The sequence below is a fragment of the Pelobates fuscus genome, chromosome 3 (assembly GCF_036172605.1).
Source record: "Pelobates fuscus isolate aPelFus1 chromosome 3, aPelFus1.pri, whole genome shotgun sequence".
NCBI lineage: Eukaryota > Metazoa > Chordata > Amphibia > Anura > Pelobatidae > Pelobates > Pelobates fuscus.
Genome location: NC_086319.1, coordinates 197,058,331 through 197,078,297, shown reverse-complemented (window position 1 = coordinate 197,078,297; position 19,967 = coordinate 197,058,331). Strand labels below are relative to the sequence as shown.

Below are 19,967 nucleotides of genomic sequence, written 5' to 3'. Positions count from 1 at the left end.
CTTTAATACCTCAGGGTCTTAATATAGATTTTGAAATTAATAGTATTTTATGAGTTTTTTATAATTAATATTTTTGCAATTTTAAAATCTATTTTTGGTTTATTTTATTACTTTCTATGGAATTTTACAAGTTTGGCTATAAATATTTAACTTCACCAATATATATTAGGTTTGAGTGGGCTCTGGACTATTTTTCTGCACTTGTTCTATTTTTTTGCACTTGTTCCGTTTTCTCCCTGTTTTAATTAACACAGTGGTTGCACAGTATAGTATTATTACCAAATATGCCACAAAGTAGATATAATCCAATATGTAAATATATGTAGACATCTAGCAAGTTTATAATGTCTCATTATGTTTTATTTTCCTTCCCCTTTTCGGTCTTTATGTATTTTGGACATTAATATTATGGACTATGGGCATTTTGCCCTATCTCCAGCGGCCTTGATTTCTCTTCCGCTCACGTGATTCCCCTGCCCACGTGATGCTATACACGTCACAAGAAGGACGTCTCCGTCTCACGTGATCCGGACAAGTACAATGATCGGCACGTCGGAGGATATGACGTATCGGAATCAAAAGCCGGAAGAAAACTAAGAAATAGAACCATGGACATACTGATATAACGGACATGTTTTGGGAGGTCGGCAGGGAATGGTACATAGCCGGATGTGCAGCCATCTTTTTGGTGGACTTTAAACTTCCGGCTATGACCATATATGGAAGTGGGGGGTCTGTTTGAACACATATGGATTCACTTGTTTTAATTTGCAGCTTGTTACTGTTGTGATATAAATGCAGGTTTAAGTTCAGTGTGTAGTTAGATGCACTTGAGAAAGACCTTTAATGGTTGAAACGCGTTGTGCAATATTTCTTTGTATTTTAATATATTTTTATTTGACAAAATAAATGTATCTTTTCATATCTATGTTGGAGTTTGCTGCTAAATTATCAGCTTCAAGTTCCTGAGGACTGATCCGACGTATCTTCATTTTGTGTCTCAAGGAGGAGACGATATGCTTCATAAGTTTAGAGCCAACTTTTAAAAAAGGCTCTGGAAATTGTGAGTTGGATGTATATCTCTTTTTTCACTTATATTATATATGCAGATTACACTCTGTCTGTTATGTGTATTTACTTGTAGGTTACCAGACTATTAGACTATTTGATTCAAATCTGTATGTACAAGGTAACATCTATTCCTTTCTGTGAGCGTTAATTACCTCCCCCCTTTTTCTCTTCTATCACATCTATAAGTGTAATAAGTGCCACTACACTTGGGTAATTTTTAGCTGCACCAGGTTTAAGGATTTTTAAGCGCCGTAGTCCTTTATTTTTTTATATGCTGTGAAGTGTATGTGAATTGCTAAATTCTGAGTATGTAGTGCCTTTCCTATGTTCCTTGGATGCCACAAGTGTATGTTCTACATATCTGTGTTTTCTATTGACACTGCGTAGAGATTGTGTAGCTGATCTTCCTTATAAATATATTGGGGTTGTTTGGTAACATATTTCTACCAACATGGTGTTGTTCTAATCTCCCTAAAAGTATTTCAACTCATAAGGCCGCTACATTTTTTATCCATATCATTATATGCTTTTTCCTTAATACAAGGCTTTATTCAGTGTTTGACATATAGGCATACTCATTTCCTTTTTCTAGCTTTTCTATCACTTTAAAACAATATATGTCATTTCAATGATCTGCAAAATTATACAATTTATTCTTCCATGTTTCAGTAATACTTAAAATGTCATATTGCTAATCACATACCAATGACCTTAGTTTCACATTTTGATATTTAGGATGATCAGTGGTGTATTTTGAATTTGTGCTGCCCTAAGCATGACAAAACTCGGGCACTCCTCCCCCCAATCTCAATTTGCTCCACCCCTTCCTATCCAGGCAACATCTTTTCTTGTTTAAGACCAACACGCAACTTGACTGACAGACACACACTGACATACACTCACTGACAGACACACACATTCACTCACTAACAGACGCACACTAACAGACACATGCACTTACTAACAGATTCACACTCACTCAATGACATACACTGACAGTCACACACACATTCACTAACAGACACACAGTGACAAGACACAAACACACACTCATACACTGAAAGACACATACACTCACTAACAGATACACATTCACTGACAGACACATACATTCACTGACAGGCACACACACATTCACTCACAGATACACACTGACAGATACACACACACACACATTCACTGAGCGACAAACACATTCACTGAGAGACACATACATTTACTGACAGGCACACACACATTTACTCACAGACATACTGACAGACACCCTGATACTTATAAACTCACACACATTGTCTAACACACAATTTATATGTAATTTAATTTTAATTTTCATTTACATCCACCCAGTCTCCCTACCTTTGGGAGAGCTAGAGTGGATTCTTCCCTGGGGCTCAGTGGAGCTGGTTCCTGCTGCTGGGTGGGCAGACATGAAGGCACAGGTGGCAGGCATGCGCATTGCAGTGCTGCTGGGAACCGGAATGACACTATATTCCAGCTCCAGTAATCAATGCGAGGCAAAATGGAGCTGAGCAGGAAGAGCTCAGATGACAGTGCTCCCTCACGCGCTCACATTGTGAGGGGCTTGAATGCCTCTGGGGGGACCCTGAGGTGGCCAGCGGCCAGCTCTTGGGTCCCCCACAAGAGAGGCTAAGAGGGCGGCCAGGGCAGCGAGAGATTGCATTGATCTGTGAGTAGCTGAAGTCTTGCAGGATTACTAACTAAAGTGATCATTCAAAGTGAATTTCAAATTAAAGGCCAGAGTAGCCAAACTGGAAGCATTACCGACTTTGCATTTCAGATATTTTGACCTGAAATTTTAAATTCACTTTGAATGATCACTTTAGTTAGTAATCCTGCAAGACTTCAGCTACTCACAGATCAATGCAATCTCTCGCTGCCTTCTTACTGTACCATGTGGCATATTTATTATACTACTGTGGAGGTCTTCTTGTTCAGTTTGCTTCCTAATTCTCCGAACTCTTTCTTTAAGACCATCCATCTTCTTCTGACTTTGTCATTGGTTACAACAAGGACCGGGTCTTCATCAGCACCTCCTTCTAATCTTTCTACAATGTCAGCAACATGTTGATCCCGAGCACCCCGGAGACAGCAACATTGTCATGTTGCCAAAGCCACTACTGAGCTAGTGCTCCCACCATTTGTATTCAAAAAGGCGAATCTGATGGTGTGTATAAAATAGGACTAGCCACAACCTTACCACAACCTTAGCAGCCACGTCCAACTTTTGGTTTCCATGGTGCTCCAATTTTAGCACCTTTCCACAGAGTTGCTTCTGTGGATTAACAAAATATGGCATGTTATGTTCATGGGAGATCCAAGTGTCCATTCCTTAAATTATGCTGTGAGTAGCTGTGGGTTTGAAACCCTAGTTTCTTATAGCTCAATGTACATGTTCTACCAAAAAGTTATTTTTGCTCAAAAGATGGTATTTACATTTTGTAGATATTTTGGTGCTGTGCATTTTTACTAGAAAAACTATATATTGTGATATCTTGCTAAAACTTCTATTGTACATAATGAGCAAAAGCTGAGTTTTGCTTCCAAAATTAAGTACACTGTCACAGACCCCCCCCTCTCCCCCCCCCCCCCCCCCCCCCTCCCCGCACACACACACACACACACAATATTTCCTTCACCTTGAATATATAATAGAAGGCAAGAATAGAGAACAGGCAGCTGAGCAGATGCCTCCAACGTGAAAATATTTGCACCAGCACACATATTGGCCACTGTATATTGGTGGTCAGTAAGTAGAAAAACTGAAACAAAAATGTCTAAAAAAGGAAAAAAAGATTTATACATCTTCATTTGTGCTTGTTAGATGCCAGTCTCTGCTATCTACATCTATACCTGTTACCAACCAAAAGTAAAGCGCTTGGTAGGCTGCCAATTGTCCAAGGGACCTGGATATCAAAGACTTTTATATTTCTCCTATGCTCCCTTTCTATCTCACTCAGACTAAGTATTTTGTGATGGAGCTCCTGTACTCTGACTGAGTACCTCCGCCAAATCCGCTTCCTAGCTGCTTTTTAGGGACCCTGGAATGCTCTAGCCTCAGTTGCAGGAACTTGACTGGGGTCCGAACTCTTCCACCCAAGCAGGCTGCAGCTTTCTTCATTCCAGGCAGGTATCATCCCCTCTGCCTTTGCTTCTTCTGTTACTCTGCAAGGCAGATATTAGCACCTCAGCCTGCAGTGTGATCAGCTACTGCCTTTATAATGGCACTTGAGGTTCTCAGGCTTAGCTCTCTCTTTAACTTGTCCTTGGACACAGGGGCCAAACAACCAACCAACAGGTCCAAAGACTCTGTTACTGGAATAACTGAATAAATCAACTAGGAAACACAGTTCCAAAAGGATGTAAATCGAGGAGACCCTTGAATCAAGGGGATCCCAGTGGTAGCTCTGAATACACAGAAAATTACAGTAACCAGATGATTAAAGAAAAGGTGGGGACACACACACACAAATGGGTAACACAGTTATAAAGGTAGAAGGGAATTAAAAAGACTCTGCCTATACCTATATATATTCTGAAGCTGGCTGTCTGCAGGACAGAAAAGGCTCCCCCGCAGGCAAGTAGCACAGTAATGTCATAGAGACCGAGGGCGTAAAAGACCCCACAACACGTCTCAGTATGAGTGGTAGATGTGGACAGAAAAGAAGGAGACTGACTAAAACTTGTTGCCCACAAAGTAGAGTTATCCCCTACTCAGTAGCTCTGTGGTAGGCATTTTTTAGGACAGATCCTACATCTTCAGATGTTCACTGTGCTTGTGCAGATCTACCCTTCCTTTCTTTTTCACAGTTCCAAAAGGAACTAACATACAATACTTTATTTTTGAACTAGAACTAGCCTTTTCCGACTTATCCTTAAGCATGTGATGAAAACCATAACAATATAAAAAACATACATAATGTGAAGAACAAGCAACATGCCTCAAACAATGCCTCATAAAAATAACATAATTGCAACTTTCCAAACTATGTGAAAACAGAGACCTATAGATGTAGCCTATCAGTTTTTACAATTTCCTAATTTGCATATGGTGATAATGCCAACAATGCATTTTTCAGTTTCACCAACAGAAGGTAATAGAGAGTCATCAAAAACAGAACCAAATTCCATGCAAGGGCCCCTAGTCTGTCTTAAGGAGGTTGACCTGTAGTCCTCTCTAAGTACCAAGGTGGATTCCATTACATATTTCATTGCAGTATATCAGTCTGAAATGAAGATTTGGATCTGCTGCTGCTTTTGCTAAACTGCTCAAAGATGATGGGGTTGCACAGGGTGAGTAGCCTACAGTAATGGGCAGGGTTGTTGCTGGGTTGGCTGTTTTAGGACTGGGTCCAGTCAAGTGTGGTCCAGAAAAGTGTAAGCATTTCAAATGTAAGCATTTCCACTTGATGCCCTTTGATACACATGGGAAATGTAGCGATTGTGTGTGTGTATAGAGGTTGTAGTTTGTGTGTATAGGGCCTAAATTTGTGTGTGTATATTGGTGGTGTATTGTTTATTTATGTGTGTATGGGTCTGTAGAGTGTGTTTGTGTTGTATATGGGGTTGCAATGTTTGTTTATGGGAGCATGTATGCGTGTGATTGGGGCTGTATTCAGTGGAGTATCCTGGTTTTGTGCTGGCAGGACAAATCTCAGGCGCCCCCCCCCCCCCTCCCCTGCGCCACCCCCACCCAACCTTTCCCCCCACCCCGCATTCTAAATACACACACACACATTCACTGACAGATACGCATACACTAGCTAACATAAACACACACTCGCTAACAGAAACACACACACACTAAAATACACTCTCACACTCAGTAACAGACAAACACACTCACTAACAGACACTCACTAGCAGACACATATACTCACTAACATACACACACACTCACAGGCACAGACACACACTAACAGACACACACAGTCAGACACACACACACACTCACTAACACACACACACACTCACAGGCAAACACACTAACAGACACAGACTAACAGACATACACACTAACAGACACACACTAACAGACACACACACACTCACCCACATTAACAAATTTTTTTAAATTTATTTAAACACCACCCCCCCAGCCTTCTTACCTTTGGGAATGCTGGGGGGGGGGTGTCTTCCTCTCTGGTGGTCCAGTGGCTGCTGGGCAAGCGGCACTGGCTGGCGGGCGGGCGGCTGGCGAGGGAGCAGTTCCTCTGAGCTGTCTGCTCAGCTCCCTCGCGCGCCTCAGAGTGAGGCTGGGAGCCAGAATATGACGTCATATTCCGGCTCCCAGCCTCACTCTGAGGCGCGCGAGAGAGCTGAGCAGACAGCTCAGAGGAAGTGCTCCCTCGCCAACCACCCACCAGCGCCGCCCGACCGCCCAGCAGCCCGCTGGCAGCCCAGCATGTCTGTTAGCCGCAAGGCTAACAAGACATTTGCCTTGGGCATTTGGGGGCGGCTTTTTTTGCCGCCCCCTGGAAAATGCCGCCCAAGGCAAATGCCTTGCTTGCCTCGCGGCTAATACGCCCCTGGCTGTATTGTGTGTGCACAAGGGGCTGTAGTGTGTGTTTATGGGACTGTTTTGTATGCATGGGGGTTGAGATACGGATTTTAGGGTTGTTTAAAAGTGGAAGCAAGTCAAGAATTTTTATATTATTATTATTGAAAAAAAAGTTACCTTGTGGTCCAAGCATGTGGTCAGCTCCCACCATATGTATCGGTTCTGCGAAGCTCCAGCACTACTGAAAGTTTGAGAGCACATTAAGGAATGCACATGGTCTGGACTTGCTGAAGGAGCCGACCACATCCTCCCTACCTCCCCCACCCCCCTGACAGTAGATTGCACTGGAAGATCTTTGATCCCGACACTGACCCATGAAAGGACACAGCACCACTTAGGATCTTTTGACTTTGGCCCATGGTGATCCCATCCCACCGGGCCTTTACCAGCTTGCCTAATGGTAGTCCATCCTTTTGGCTACATACTTATGTTATTTATATGGTTTACTGCAGGGGTAGGCAACCTTCAGCACTCCAGATGATGTGGACAATATCTCCCCTGATGCTTTGCTAGCATTATAGCTGTAAGAGCATTATGGGAGATGTAGTCCACAACATCTGGGTTGCCTACAGTTGATTTATCGTTTGCATTCTTCAAAGTGTATGTATGTGAATGTATGTGAATAACAAGGAGCAAACCTTTAATTGCTAGTGCATTGGTACCTTGTTTGTTTGTAACACTGCACAAGGTTTCATCAGTTTATGCTTTAATGACATGGGTAAGCAAGTTCTCACCACCATGTTAATACTATCATCTATGTTAATACTATTCACAAGCTGGCTGCAAAACTTGTGTTTTTGGGCTGTTTAAAAACATATCCAAGTGGAGTGTTGGCTCTCTACTTTCTAAACTCCATTATTATTATTATAAGGCAAAGAAAAGGTTTTTTACAGTAAGAACCATAAGGATATGGAATTCTCTGCCTGAAGAGGTGGTTTTATCAGAGTCCATACAGCTGTTTATCCAGCAATTGGATAAATACTTTCAAAAACATAACATACAGGGATATAATTTCTAATTAGTGGGGTAATAGCTGCTTGATCCAAGGAGATATCTGACTACCATTTTGGGGTCAAGAAGGATTTTTTTCCCAATTTGTTGCAAAATTGGAAGCTCTTCAGACTGTTTTTTTTTTTTTTTGCCTTCTTTTGGATCACCAGCAAAACATATGTGAGGAAGGCTGGACTTGATGGATGCAAGTCTCTTTTCAGCTATGTAACTATGTAACTATGTGATTAATGTTCATTGGCAGAAAACAAAAGGTTCAAGGTTCATTGGCAGAATACAATTCCATAGCATGAACTGTTGCGTTAGCCTGCAACGCCATTCCGACCTTTTAGTGTAGTTAGGAAATGATCTGTGGTACTATTGTAGTGAATGAACTCATGACACTAATTTTTCTATTGCTATCATATAAATAAAAAGACACTTCCTCTGTACTGATATAAGGACCTGCAAGGTCAGAATAGATGGGGCATGACCAGAGTGGGACCATACCAGTGATGCAGTGTGTATGTCTGGTTGCATTGAAATAAAACTATTGCTGTGTATACTCATATTAAATTACTTTGGTAACATAAACAACCTTACAGTAATTGCAAGGAAACGTATGTAGTTAAAATGTAATTTAAATACATTTCCTTATATAGAAATATGAATATTACCAAGTATAGTTCCAGCAAATCAAAGTAGCTTTGATTTGAAAATAAAGGGGTTAAAATGATTGAGTTTTTACTATCTAAGAAGAACAATCAAGTAGAGGCTATAACAATGCTCTGTGATTAATTGCTGTCTTAATCTTTTCTTCACAGCAAGAAAAATGTATCCCACACATTCAGAGTTGGTCCGGGAGCATAAGGGAAAGGCGTATGCCATAGCTAGAGAAGTAAGCGGATATGGAGGTAAGTAACATTGAAGCTATTCAGATGTCGTCGCTGATCAGCTAAATGTAAGATTACATTTTAATCTCACGCTCCAAAAATGGAATCAAGATGGACACACCAATTTAAAAAACTTAACTTACATTATAATGATTCACATATAGGATCTCGTCATCTTGTACCAGTAATTTGTTATAACATAATTTTGACACTAAATTACTACCTTTATAATGTTTAGGTGAACCCTTGGTGGAGAATCATCACTGCAATTACCATAACAACAAATTATGTCTAAAAACAAATCTTGAACCAGCAAGTTGTTTTAACATAATATGACAGTTATGACTGTCATTGACCCAATGACAGTTATCATTTCTGTAATTAGAATACAAAAATAGCACAAAACAGAAAAAAGGGTGCACCTAAATCAAATAAAAATATAAATATAAGTCCAAAAACGTATAAGTCCAGAATGCTACAATCCCCGTCAATATGAAGGGTACTTGAAAATGGAGTAGGTCTTCACAGATATATACTTGTAGTTCAGTGGAACATATGAAAAAAGAAAACAAAAACAAGACTCCAATGGTACAGTATGTAAACAGAATAAGATAATAAAACCACTGAGTCATTAAAATCCTAATTCTGATACTATATTTCAGTAACACATGTATATTTCTGTAAAACAGCACTGTCTGTACTGTCTGTACTGTTAAAGCAAGATACATTGGAAGTTAGCGAATGTTGTGCCCATTCACAAGAAAGGTAATAGGGAGGAGTCGGGCAACTATAGGCCAGTAAGCCTTACTTCAGTAGTGGGGAAAGTGATGGAAACCATGTTAAAGGATAGGATTGTTGAACATCTAAAAACACATGGATTTCAAGATCAGAGACAACATGGGTTTACTTCAGGGAGATCATGCCAAACTAATCTTATTGATTTTTTTGATTGGGTAACTAAAATTATAGATCAGGGTGGTGCAGTAGACATTGCTTACCTAGATTTCAGTAAGGCTTTTGACACTGTTGCACATAGAAGGCTTATCAATAAACTGCAATCTTTGAGTTTGGATTCAAATATTGTTGAATGGGTAAGGCAGTGGCTGAGTGACAGGCAACAGAGGGTTGTAGTCAATGGAGTATATTCGAAGCTTGGGCTTGTCACCAGTGGGGTACCTCAGGGATATTGCAGAAGGTCTTGATGGTAAGGTGTGTCTTTTTGCGGATGATACTAAGATATGTAACAGGGTTGATGTTCCAGGAGGGATAAGCCAAATGGCAAATGATTTAGGTAAACTAGAAAAATGGTCAGAGTTGTGGCAACTGACATTTAATGTGGATAAGTGCAAGATAATGCATCTTGGACGTAAAAACCCAAGGGCAGAGTACAGAATATTTGATAGAGTCCTAACCTCAACATCTGAGGAAAGGGATTTAGGGGTGATTATTTCTGATGACTTAAAGGTAGGCAGACAATGTAATAGAGCAGCAGGAAATGCTAGCAGAATGCTTGGTTGTATAGGGAGAGGTATTAGCAGTAGAAATAGGGAAGTGCTCATGCCATTGTACAGAACACTGGTGAGACCTCACTTGGAGTACTGTACACAGTACTGGAGACCATGTCTTCAGAAGGATATTGATACCTTAGAGAGAGTTCAAAGAAGGGCTACTAAACTGGTTCATGGATTGCAGGATAAAACTTACCAGGAAAGGTTAAAGGATCTTAACATGTATAGCTTGGTGGAAAGACGAGACAGGGGGGATATGATAGAAACATTTAAATACATAAAGGGAATCAACACAGTAAAAGAGGAGACTATATTTAAAAGAAGAAAAACTACCACAACCAGAGGACATAGTCTAAAATTAGAAGGACAAAGGTTTAAAAATAATATCAGGAAGTATTACTTTACTGAGAGGGTAGTGGATGCATGGAATAGCCTTCCAGCTGAAGTGGTAGAGGTTAACACAGTAAAGGAGTTTAAGCATGCGTGGGATAGGCATAAGGCTATCCTAACTATAAGATAATGTCAGGGACTAATGAAAGTATTTAGAAAACTGGGCAGACTAGATGGGCCGAATGGTTCTTATCTGCCGTCACATTCTATGTTTCTATGTTTCTATTACCTGATAATAATAGGACTGAACATCCTGCTTTTTACATTTATTTTAATTTATCTTTTCTATTTCTTTTTATGTGATAACATTAAAAGTTAAGTTTTAACTAGTCACCATTTGTTCCTGTGACAAGGCTTTACCCTGACAAATATGTAACATTATATCGAATCGGGAGACACCTGCTGGTAGATTTTATTTTGTATTTATTTCATTACATTTAGCTATTTAGGGGTTATCCCCCATTTCTTCTCCTCCTACCACCACTCTGTCTCATCTCACCGTATTGGCTCTATTTGTTTTCAAGCAATTAGTTCATTTTTATTAGAATAATCAGGACTAAAATCCTTCTAATATTTTCTGGAGTTCTTCAGTAAGAATCCACTATGGGGCTTAGCAAAACACTGATCTCCAGTTGTCATTGATGCAAGTAAAATCTGTAGGATCAGTTATCCAAACCCCATGGGAATTGCAGTTTTATAGCAACAGTATGGTTGCAATTACCCAGCTATAGCTTATTGGCAACTCCAGTACCAACATCTCATTGAGAACAATAAATCAGAGATCATGAGGAGCAGATGCTGTATTAAGCCATAGAACCTGTCAGTACCTCAGGCATTGGCAATCTGTATACACATGCACTCTGTTGGTCCTGGTGCTTAGGTATTAAGTAGAAGGGAGCTTACAGTTAGGACTGTTTTCTTTTTGTGTGGTCTTTTTTGCAGTGTGTGTGGGTTAGGGTGCTGTGTGTGAGGGGTGCAGTGTGTGTGTACCATGGCAACACTCTGGGTCTCGCGAGAGTGAACTAAAGCCCCGCAGGCTAGAGTTCACTCACCACTAGGACCACCAGGGATGGCTGCAGCACAATCCCCCCTCCCAGGCTAAAGATGAGAAGGGAGGGGGATATAATCACTCATAACACCCTCACTCACACACCCTGCACCCCTGACACTAACAGCACCCTCACACACACACACACACTGCACCCTTGACACACACCCAGCACGCCTCACACACACACACTGCACCCCTGACATTCACCGCACCCTCACACACACTGCACCCCTGACACTCACAGCACCCTCACTCACACACACTGCACCCCTGACACTCACAACACCCTCACTCACGCACGCACACACTGCACCCCTGACACTCACAGCACCCTCACTCACACACACACATACACACACTGCACCCCTGACACTCACAACACCCTCACTCTCTCTCACACACACACACACTCACACACACACACACACACACTGCACCCCTGGCATGCACAGCACCCTCACTCACACACACACTGCACCCCTAACACTCACAGCACCCTCACTCACTGCACCCCTGACACTCACAGCACCCTCACACACACACACACACACACACACACTGCACCCTTGACACACACCCAGCACGCCTCACACACACACACTGCACCCCTGACATTCACCGCACCCTCACACACACTGCACCCCTGACACTCACACACACTGCACCCCTGACACTCACAACACCCTCACTCACGCGCGCACGCACTGCACCCCTGACACTCACAGCACCCTCACTCACACACACACATACACACACTGCACCCCTAACACTCACAGCACCCTCACTCACTGCACCCTTGACACTCACTGCACCCTTACACACAGCTTCCTCACATGCACATAGCACCCTCACGCAAACACAGCACCCATCACTCACACACAGCACACACGCACTGCACCCCTCTTGCAGACACACTACACCCCTTACACATCACACACATCACACACACACTGCACAATGCTCTTTCCTGGTATTTTTGTCTCCTGGTATCTAATCTAAGCAAACATAGTGCAAGCATGTTATTAAATTTGCTTGCGCTGTGAAGAACAAATACAGGGTCTTTTTCTCATGCTAGAGCTCTTCAGCAGAGCTCTGCGCATGGTCTGTCCTGGAAGAGCATTGAGCCAACATGCTCACTTTGTGATGGGGCGTGCTTGTCATTGGTGATGACAAAACACACCCTATCTGAACCCGCCCACTTTTTAGTGGGCCGCTGTAATAAAAAAATGCCCAGGACGAAATTTCTTCCCAGTCCGGCCCTGGCAGTGTACGTATATACAATGTATGAATGGTCAATATGTGTATGCAGCAGTGTGTGTATATGGAGGGGCAATGTGTGAGGAGTACAGTTTGTGTGTATGGAGGGGCAATATATGTGTATGGGGACAGTGTGTTAATGGGGAGAGGGCAGATTAATAAATATATACTTTTAAAAAAGTGGAGTGGTGTAGGTAGGACAGAAAGTCACAATAAACAAGACCCAGTGGAGCGCTGATTAAAATAACATAACTTACCCTTGTAATAAGGGATACAGATTAAGGGATACAGATTATGGGAAAATCTGAAGAAGGAAAAATAAATAGAAACAATAGTGCAGTTTGTATGGTCTTGGTATTCTTAGGGAAAGGGGCTTAAATGTAGCAAACTCACATGGTTTAGAGCCTGGGAAAGATAGGCTCAAATCGTGAACGTAGAGGTATTTTAAAGCAAATACCAAACTTCTTCTATAGCTGTAATATGATCCTCAGAAAGAAGAAAAAAAAGGACAATGGACCAAGGTCCTAGTGTGTTCCTAGTGTGTTCCTAGTGCGATCCTTTACACCAATATGATAATATAATAAATGCAAGTACTTGCTCACCTTTTAGAGAGCCAATCCAAACTGGGCTCTCAGTATAGTAGGCTATATGCCTTTAAGAGGGCACATCTCTTCTTTAAATGCAGGGGAAAATAATTGCAATTCGTGGAACTCATATAGAAAGTAAAAAACTGTTTATTATAAAAACTTACATAAAATACAAATAAAAAGTCCCATCAAATAATGGTCAATATATGAGTCCTCATCCGAGACGCGTTTCGCCTTATAAAAAAGGATTTTTCAATCGGTGTCCTGCTTGAATTTTCCCTCCAATTAAATACCCAATGGTTTCCTTCCTATTGGTTCCGGCTGTCTTCTTTCTTCATTTCCGACTGTCCAAATAAGGGAAGGAGTATCCGGTTCATCTGTTGGAAATGTTCGTAATTGCGGAAGTGACGTATCGCACTTGCCGCAACGTCACTTCCGTTTAATCCCGATCACCATCTTTAGTATTGGCAACTTCCATATGTACAAGTATATCTATATGTCACTCATATGTTCGATGTTACATATAAATACAAGCATAAAGAGAAAAAAAAAGGGAGAAAGAGAAAAAAAGATAAACAGAGAGTATCAGTTTAATATCTTAAAACATACATAAGTTACTTCATAGTTAATTTAAAGTATGGAAACAAACTAGGTGTGAGTCCAATACGATTGCTAAACATATTAATGTACCTTTATAATCTATATAAGTAAAAAATTAAACCTCAAAAGTATCAGTCGAATATGATGAAGATATGTGTATATCAACACATAGAACAATTCATTATATTGTCTAGATACATCGAATTTATTGGTGTATAGGTCGATATTCAGTGATATTATTTCCATTAGAGAGATATATAAAGTAACATTGGAGATTAATTATTATTCGACAATTGAGTTACAAATATCTCTACTCATCGGTTTGCAGTGAAACCTATGTGAAAAGACAGAGAAAAAAAATAAAAATTTACTTTTCATAAAAAATGACAAAGTTCAAAATCATAATTTAGACCTTTAGAATATAAAGTGTCTAATTGAAATATCCATTTCATCTCAGCTTTGCCCATTTTTTTTCACCAAATCGTCACCTCTCCAATCTGTAACTATTCTTTGAATACCCATAAATTTCATGTTCTTTGAATCACTATTGTGTACATTTTTAAAATGGAGTGATACATTATGTTTTATAAATCCATTTTTTACATTTCTGACGTGTTCCTGTATCAGGAGCCTCAGGAGCTGCTAGAGTTCACTCTCGCGAGATTCTGAGCATTGCCGTGGTAACCATGGCAATGCTCTGAACTCGCAAGAGAAAAACTTGGCAGAGCTGGCAGGGGAGAGGTAGGCACAGTTCACAGTGTGGTTCAGAACACCGGGAAAATATATTGCGTTGCCCCGTGTGCCCGTCACCCCAGGGTTCTGCGGCACACTGTTTGGGAACCGCTATCTTATGCCATAATAGAAATTAGCAGTGGGGTACCTTAGGGTTAGGGGTGGAGTTAGTGGTGATAGGGTTATTGTTAGATTTAAGGGTAAGAGTAGGGTAAGGTTACAGTTATAATAGGGTTAGGTACGGGTTAATGCTGTTTTAGAGTTAAAGATAGTGTAGGGTCGAGGTTAAGAGTAAGATTAGGGTAGGCATATGGTTTGAGTTCATGTAAGCATTAGGTAAGGGGTATGTATGATATAGCCTTAGAGATGGGGTTGGTATAGGGCTAATGTTTATAAAAAAAAAAAATTTAGATTCTAAACATATTAGGCATTTAACTCAGGACTGACATATGAATCTATTTTCAGTTCTTTTCATTTAGTTGCACTAGATGTGTAAAAATTCTAATAAGCAAATTTGAAAAACTTTTTTTTTCCAACTTTTTTCCCATTTTTATTCAGACATTATGTTGTGTTAGGTATACATATAGGATGTTAAATAAAAGCACTGTCATTTAATAAATGTTACATAATATGTAGAGAAGCCCTTAAATTATGGTGGAACAAATCTATAGCTCAAATTTAAGGTTTTGCTTTAGTTCACCAATTGCCTCCATCCTTAAGGGATTAAGGGGTTTATTCATTAAACACGAAAATGTAGTGAGGAAACCAAACTGGATTATTGAGGCTAAGAAAAACCCAATGTGCGACTTTAACTAAGCTGGAGAATATGTCCCAATCAGCCCTTTTTTGCCTAAATTTTGCAATTGACATTTAAATTCACTACCATTTGCCAATAAAAACTGAATCTGGTTACCCTTCTTTCTGGTACTATCGTCCAATACTTGAAAACATATGTTCATCAGTATGGTCTTAATTGCATTGTGTCTTTAACCCCTTAAGGACACATGACATGTGTGACATGTCAGGATTCCCTTGTATTCCAGAAGTTTGGTCCTTAACCCCTTATGACCGGAGGGCGTACTATTACGTCCTTTTAAAAGCGGCTCTAAATGCCGCAGGGCGTTTTTTTTGTAACTTACCCGGTCGCCGGCGATCCCACGCCGGCAATCGCGGTTGGGGGGACTCCCAGGGAGCCCCCCGCGGCAAGTCCGCCCTCCAGGAGCCCTCCCGGCCATGTGAGAGTGAGGTCCTTGCGAGGACCTCACAATCACATGGCCGGGTTAGCTGCCTGCTGCATTGCCAGCAGGGGGACTAACTGTAATGACAGTTGGTCCCCCTGCTGGCTGAAAATCAAATAAAAAAATGTTAAAACAGCGTAAAAAAAAAAAAATTATATACTTAGATCATATATATATATTAAATATATATGATCTAAGTATATATATATACACATATACATACACACACATACACCGTCTAGGTGTATTTTAATATTAATATATATATAATTATATATATATATATATATATATATATTAATATCAAATTACACGTAGACTTATACTGATTAAATATATATATATAAATATTGTTATATATATATTTATAAATAATATAAAAAAAAAATATATGTAAATACGTAAAAAAATAAAATAAAAAAAATAGTTAAAAATAAAATATTAAAAAATATATAGATGTGTTTTATTTCGTTCTAACTGTATTGTGATAATATATATATATATATATATATTTATATCAAAATACACTTATAACGACATAATATATATATATCTTTATACATAAATATATACGTATATATCACTATATATATACCTATATATAAATAAAAATATATAAAAAAATTATATATATATATACGTATATATACACATATGTATATATATATATACACATATATTAATTCTACACATATATTTATGTAATAATTTTACATAATTAGGTATCCTAATTAATTACAATTAGCGGGACCTGCCTGACAACCCATGCCGAAAGTAAAGGGAATTTAATTTGCTAGCCCCATATTTAACCCTATAACTTTACAAGACACCATAAAACCTGTACATGGGGGGTACTGTTTTACTCGGGAGACTTCGCTGAACACAAATATTAGTGTTTCAAAACAGTAAAATGTATTACAACGATGCTATCGCCAGTAAAAGTGATGTTTTTTGCATTTTTCACGCACAAACAGCACTTACACGGACGATATTATTGCTGCAATACTTTTTACTGTTTTGAAACACAAATATTTGTGTTCAGCGAAGTCTCCCGAGTACAACAGTACCCCTCATGTACAGGTTTTATGGTGTTTTCAAAAATTACAGCGTCAAATATAAGGCTTGTGTTTCATTTTTTTCACTTTAAAATTCACCAGATTGCTTACGTTGCCTTTATGACCCTATGGTAGCCCAAGAATGAAAATTACCCCTATGATGGCATACTATTTGCAATAGTAGACAACCCAAGGTATTGCAAATGGGGTATGTCCAGTCTTTTTTAGTAGCCACTTAGTCACAAACACTGGACAAAATTGGCGTCTTTTGCATTTTTCACACACAAACAAATACCAACGCTAACTTTGGCCAGTGTTTGTGACCAAATGGCTACTAAAAAAGACTGGACATACCCCATTTGCAATACCTTGGGTCGTTTACTATTGCAAATGGTATGCCATTATGGATGTAAATGTATTTCCTGGGCTACTATACAGTCTCAAAGGCAACATAACCAATCTGGCGAATTTCAATTTCAAATGTAACGCGCTATATTTGACCCTGTAACTTCCCAAAACACCATAAAACCTGTACATAGCGGGTACTGTTTTACATGTGAGACTTTGCTGAATACAAATATGTGTATTTTATTGCAGTAAAAGCAAACAGTATTATGACATTGACAGTTAAAATGTCATGTAGAACTAAAAAAATGAAAAAAAATCATTTTTTCTCCCATTTTTTCATATTAAATTATGTTTCATAGCTAAATATTTGATATTAAATGAAAGCCCTGTTTCCCCTGAATAAAATGATATATAATAAGGGGGGTGCATTTAATATGAAAGAGGTGAATTACGGTTGGACAGACATATAGCGCAAATGCCAGGTTTTGTTTACATTTTGTTTCGTTCACAACTTGTACATTTGGCTGCGGTGTTAAGGGGTTAAGGGGTTAAGACAGTCACTGTAAGACAGGGACAAAAAGTAAACAGAGCGAATACAACACAAATAAATACTTTCTTTTCAATTACCTATTCCTAAAATGCCAGCAAAGCAAGAAGTTAAACGCTCTATGAATTTCAGAAACTGCTGTTAAATTTAGTACAGCTGGAAATGTATTGCTCTGTCTGTTACAATAATTATAATGTTCTAACAATGCCTAGAGTGGAATTTACCTTTAAAAATATTTCCGCAAAGGTGAACTAGAGCTCCCTGGTGGCAGAAATACGTAATAGCATGAGCTAGAAAAACAAATTCTCATTATTTTTGTTGTTTTTTTGTTTGTTTGTTTGTTTTTGTGTTTTTGTGTTTTTGTTGCTTAGTAGCACATTTAGATTTGGGTAAGAAAGTGAGTGTACCCCAGGATTTGATGATGGAAGAGCTGAACTTAATGCGCAACCGTGGTTCCTGTATGTATCTTGAGAGACAGAAACGTGTGCAAAAATTTATTTTGGAGAACCCCTCATTTCGATCAAGTGTGAGTACACCCATGACAGTCTGTAATTCTTCAGTGTCTTGGAATATCTTCTATTGAAAAGCAATTAGATGTAACCACCATGCTTTCGGCAAAACACTTACTTGGTTATTTACTAAAGAGAGAATTCAAAGTAAATTTAAATTGAACTTTAACATACAGGTCAAAATAGTCAAACTGGGAAAATCCCCTAAATCATCTATGCTTTCCATTCAGCTACTCTGGCCTTAAACATGAAATTCATCTTGAATCCTCACTTTAGTAAATAACTCTATTCAACCCTTTGTTCTGTAAGTTCTCCACGAATGTCTGCTCTGCTCTGCTAAATCCATGTAAGTTTTACACGCAAGCTAGTTAAACACTGGTTTTAACAATATAGAAATACATGTTTGTGTTCCTAAAGTGTTGCTTTAACTTATTTTTCAGGGGGGGAGCGGGAGGGAGAGGGGAGGAGCAGGGGAGGAGCGGGGGGGGGGGGGGGGGGGGTTGGGGGAATGTCAGATATGATTTAGTTCAGCTACTCTGAAACTTTAGTAAATAAGAAGACTCAGGAGTTCTTTACATTTTATTGGATAACTTTGTCTATATACTGCCAGATTTAAGCCCAGCCAATGCACTATTACAGCCCTTGAGTGCAAGCTTTTTTGACTTTGTTGTCAATCCAACCTGAAGGCAAGTCTCCTGGCTGCAACATTTTCTTTAAAGGGATATAATAGACACCAAAGCAACTTTAGCTTAATGCAGCAGTTTTGATGTGGACACCATGCCTCTGCTCAATTCTCTTCCCTTTCGGATAAAATCACATTGTTTATAAAGCCCTATTCACACCTCCCTGTGTGTGACTTGCACAGACTTCGTAAATACCTCTTGAAAAGGAACCTAGATATTCTAGGTTCCTTTTCTACATCGTCTGTTTAATCTAGAATTTCTGATCTCCTGCTCTGTTAAAGGACCACTATAGTGCCAGGAAAACATACTCAGGGTTCTACTCCTGCCGGGCTGGATGGAGAGGAAGGAGTTAAACACACCTTTCTCCAACGCCGGGCTCCCTTGGTGCTGGAGACTCTCCTCCTCCTTTCCCCATCATCGGCTGAATGCGCATGCGCGGCAAGAGCCGCATGCGCATTCAGCCAGTCCATAGGAAAGCATAGGAAATGCTTTCCTATGGACGCTGGCGTCCTCTCACTGTGAAAATCACAGTGAGAAGCGCGGAAGCGCCTCTAGCGGCTGTCAATGAGAGAGCCACTAGAGGCTGGATTAACCCTAAAGTAAACATAGCAGTTTCTCTGAAACTGCTATGTTTACAGCAGAAAGGGTTAATCCTAGGTGGACCTGGCACCCAGACCACTTCATTAAGCTGAAGTGGTCTGGGTGCCTATAGTGGTCCTTTAATATAATTCTAGAGCCTGCATGAGCCTCCTGTGTGTGATTAAAGTTCAATTTACAGAGCTGGAGACAAAAACTTCTGAAGTTAATATTTGATTGAAAATGAAACCATTTTTTTCATGCATGCTGTTTGAGTCACTACTAGGGTAGGTGTGGGTAGGGCTGCATGGTGATTTAACTCATAAATGGCAGAGAATTAAGCAGTAAAAATACAGA

General features: G+C 39.7%; 1 protein-coding gene across 3 annotated transcripts in view; it reads left to right on the top strand.

Moving 5' to 3' along the window:
* MYOZ3 (myozenin 3) overlaps window positions 1–19,967 on the top strand; it is a 55,248-nt gene that overhangs the window by 20,027 nt on the left and 15,254 nt on the right. For all 3 annotated transcript variants that reach the window (XM_063447878.1, XM_063447877.1, XM_063447876.1), the window contains 2 exons: window positions 8,461–8,550; window positions 18,214–18,368. In XM_063447878.1, the coding sequence (XP_063303948.1) occupies window positions 8,469–8,550; window positions 18,214–18,368 (237 nt within the window). In that variant the 5' untranslated portion in view covers window positions 8,461–8,468. The remainder of the gene's footprint in view (window positions 1–8,460; window positions 8,551–18,213; window positions 18,369–19,967) is intronic.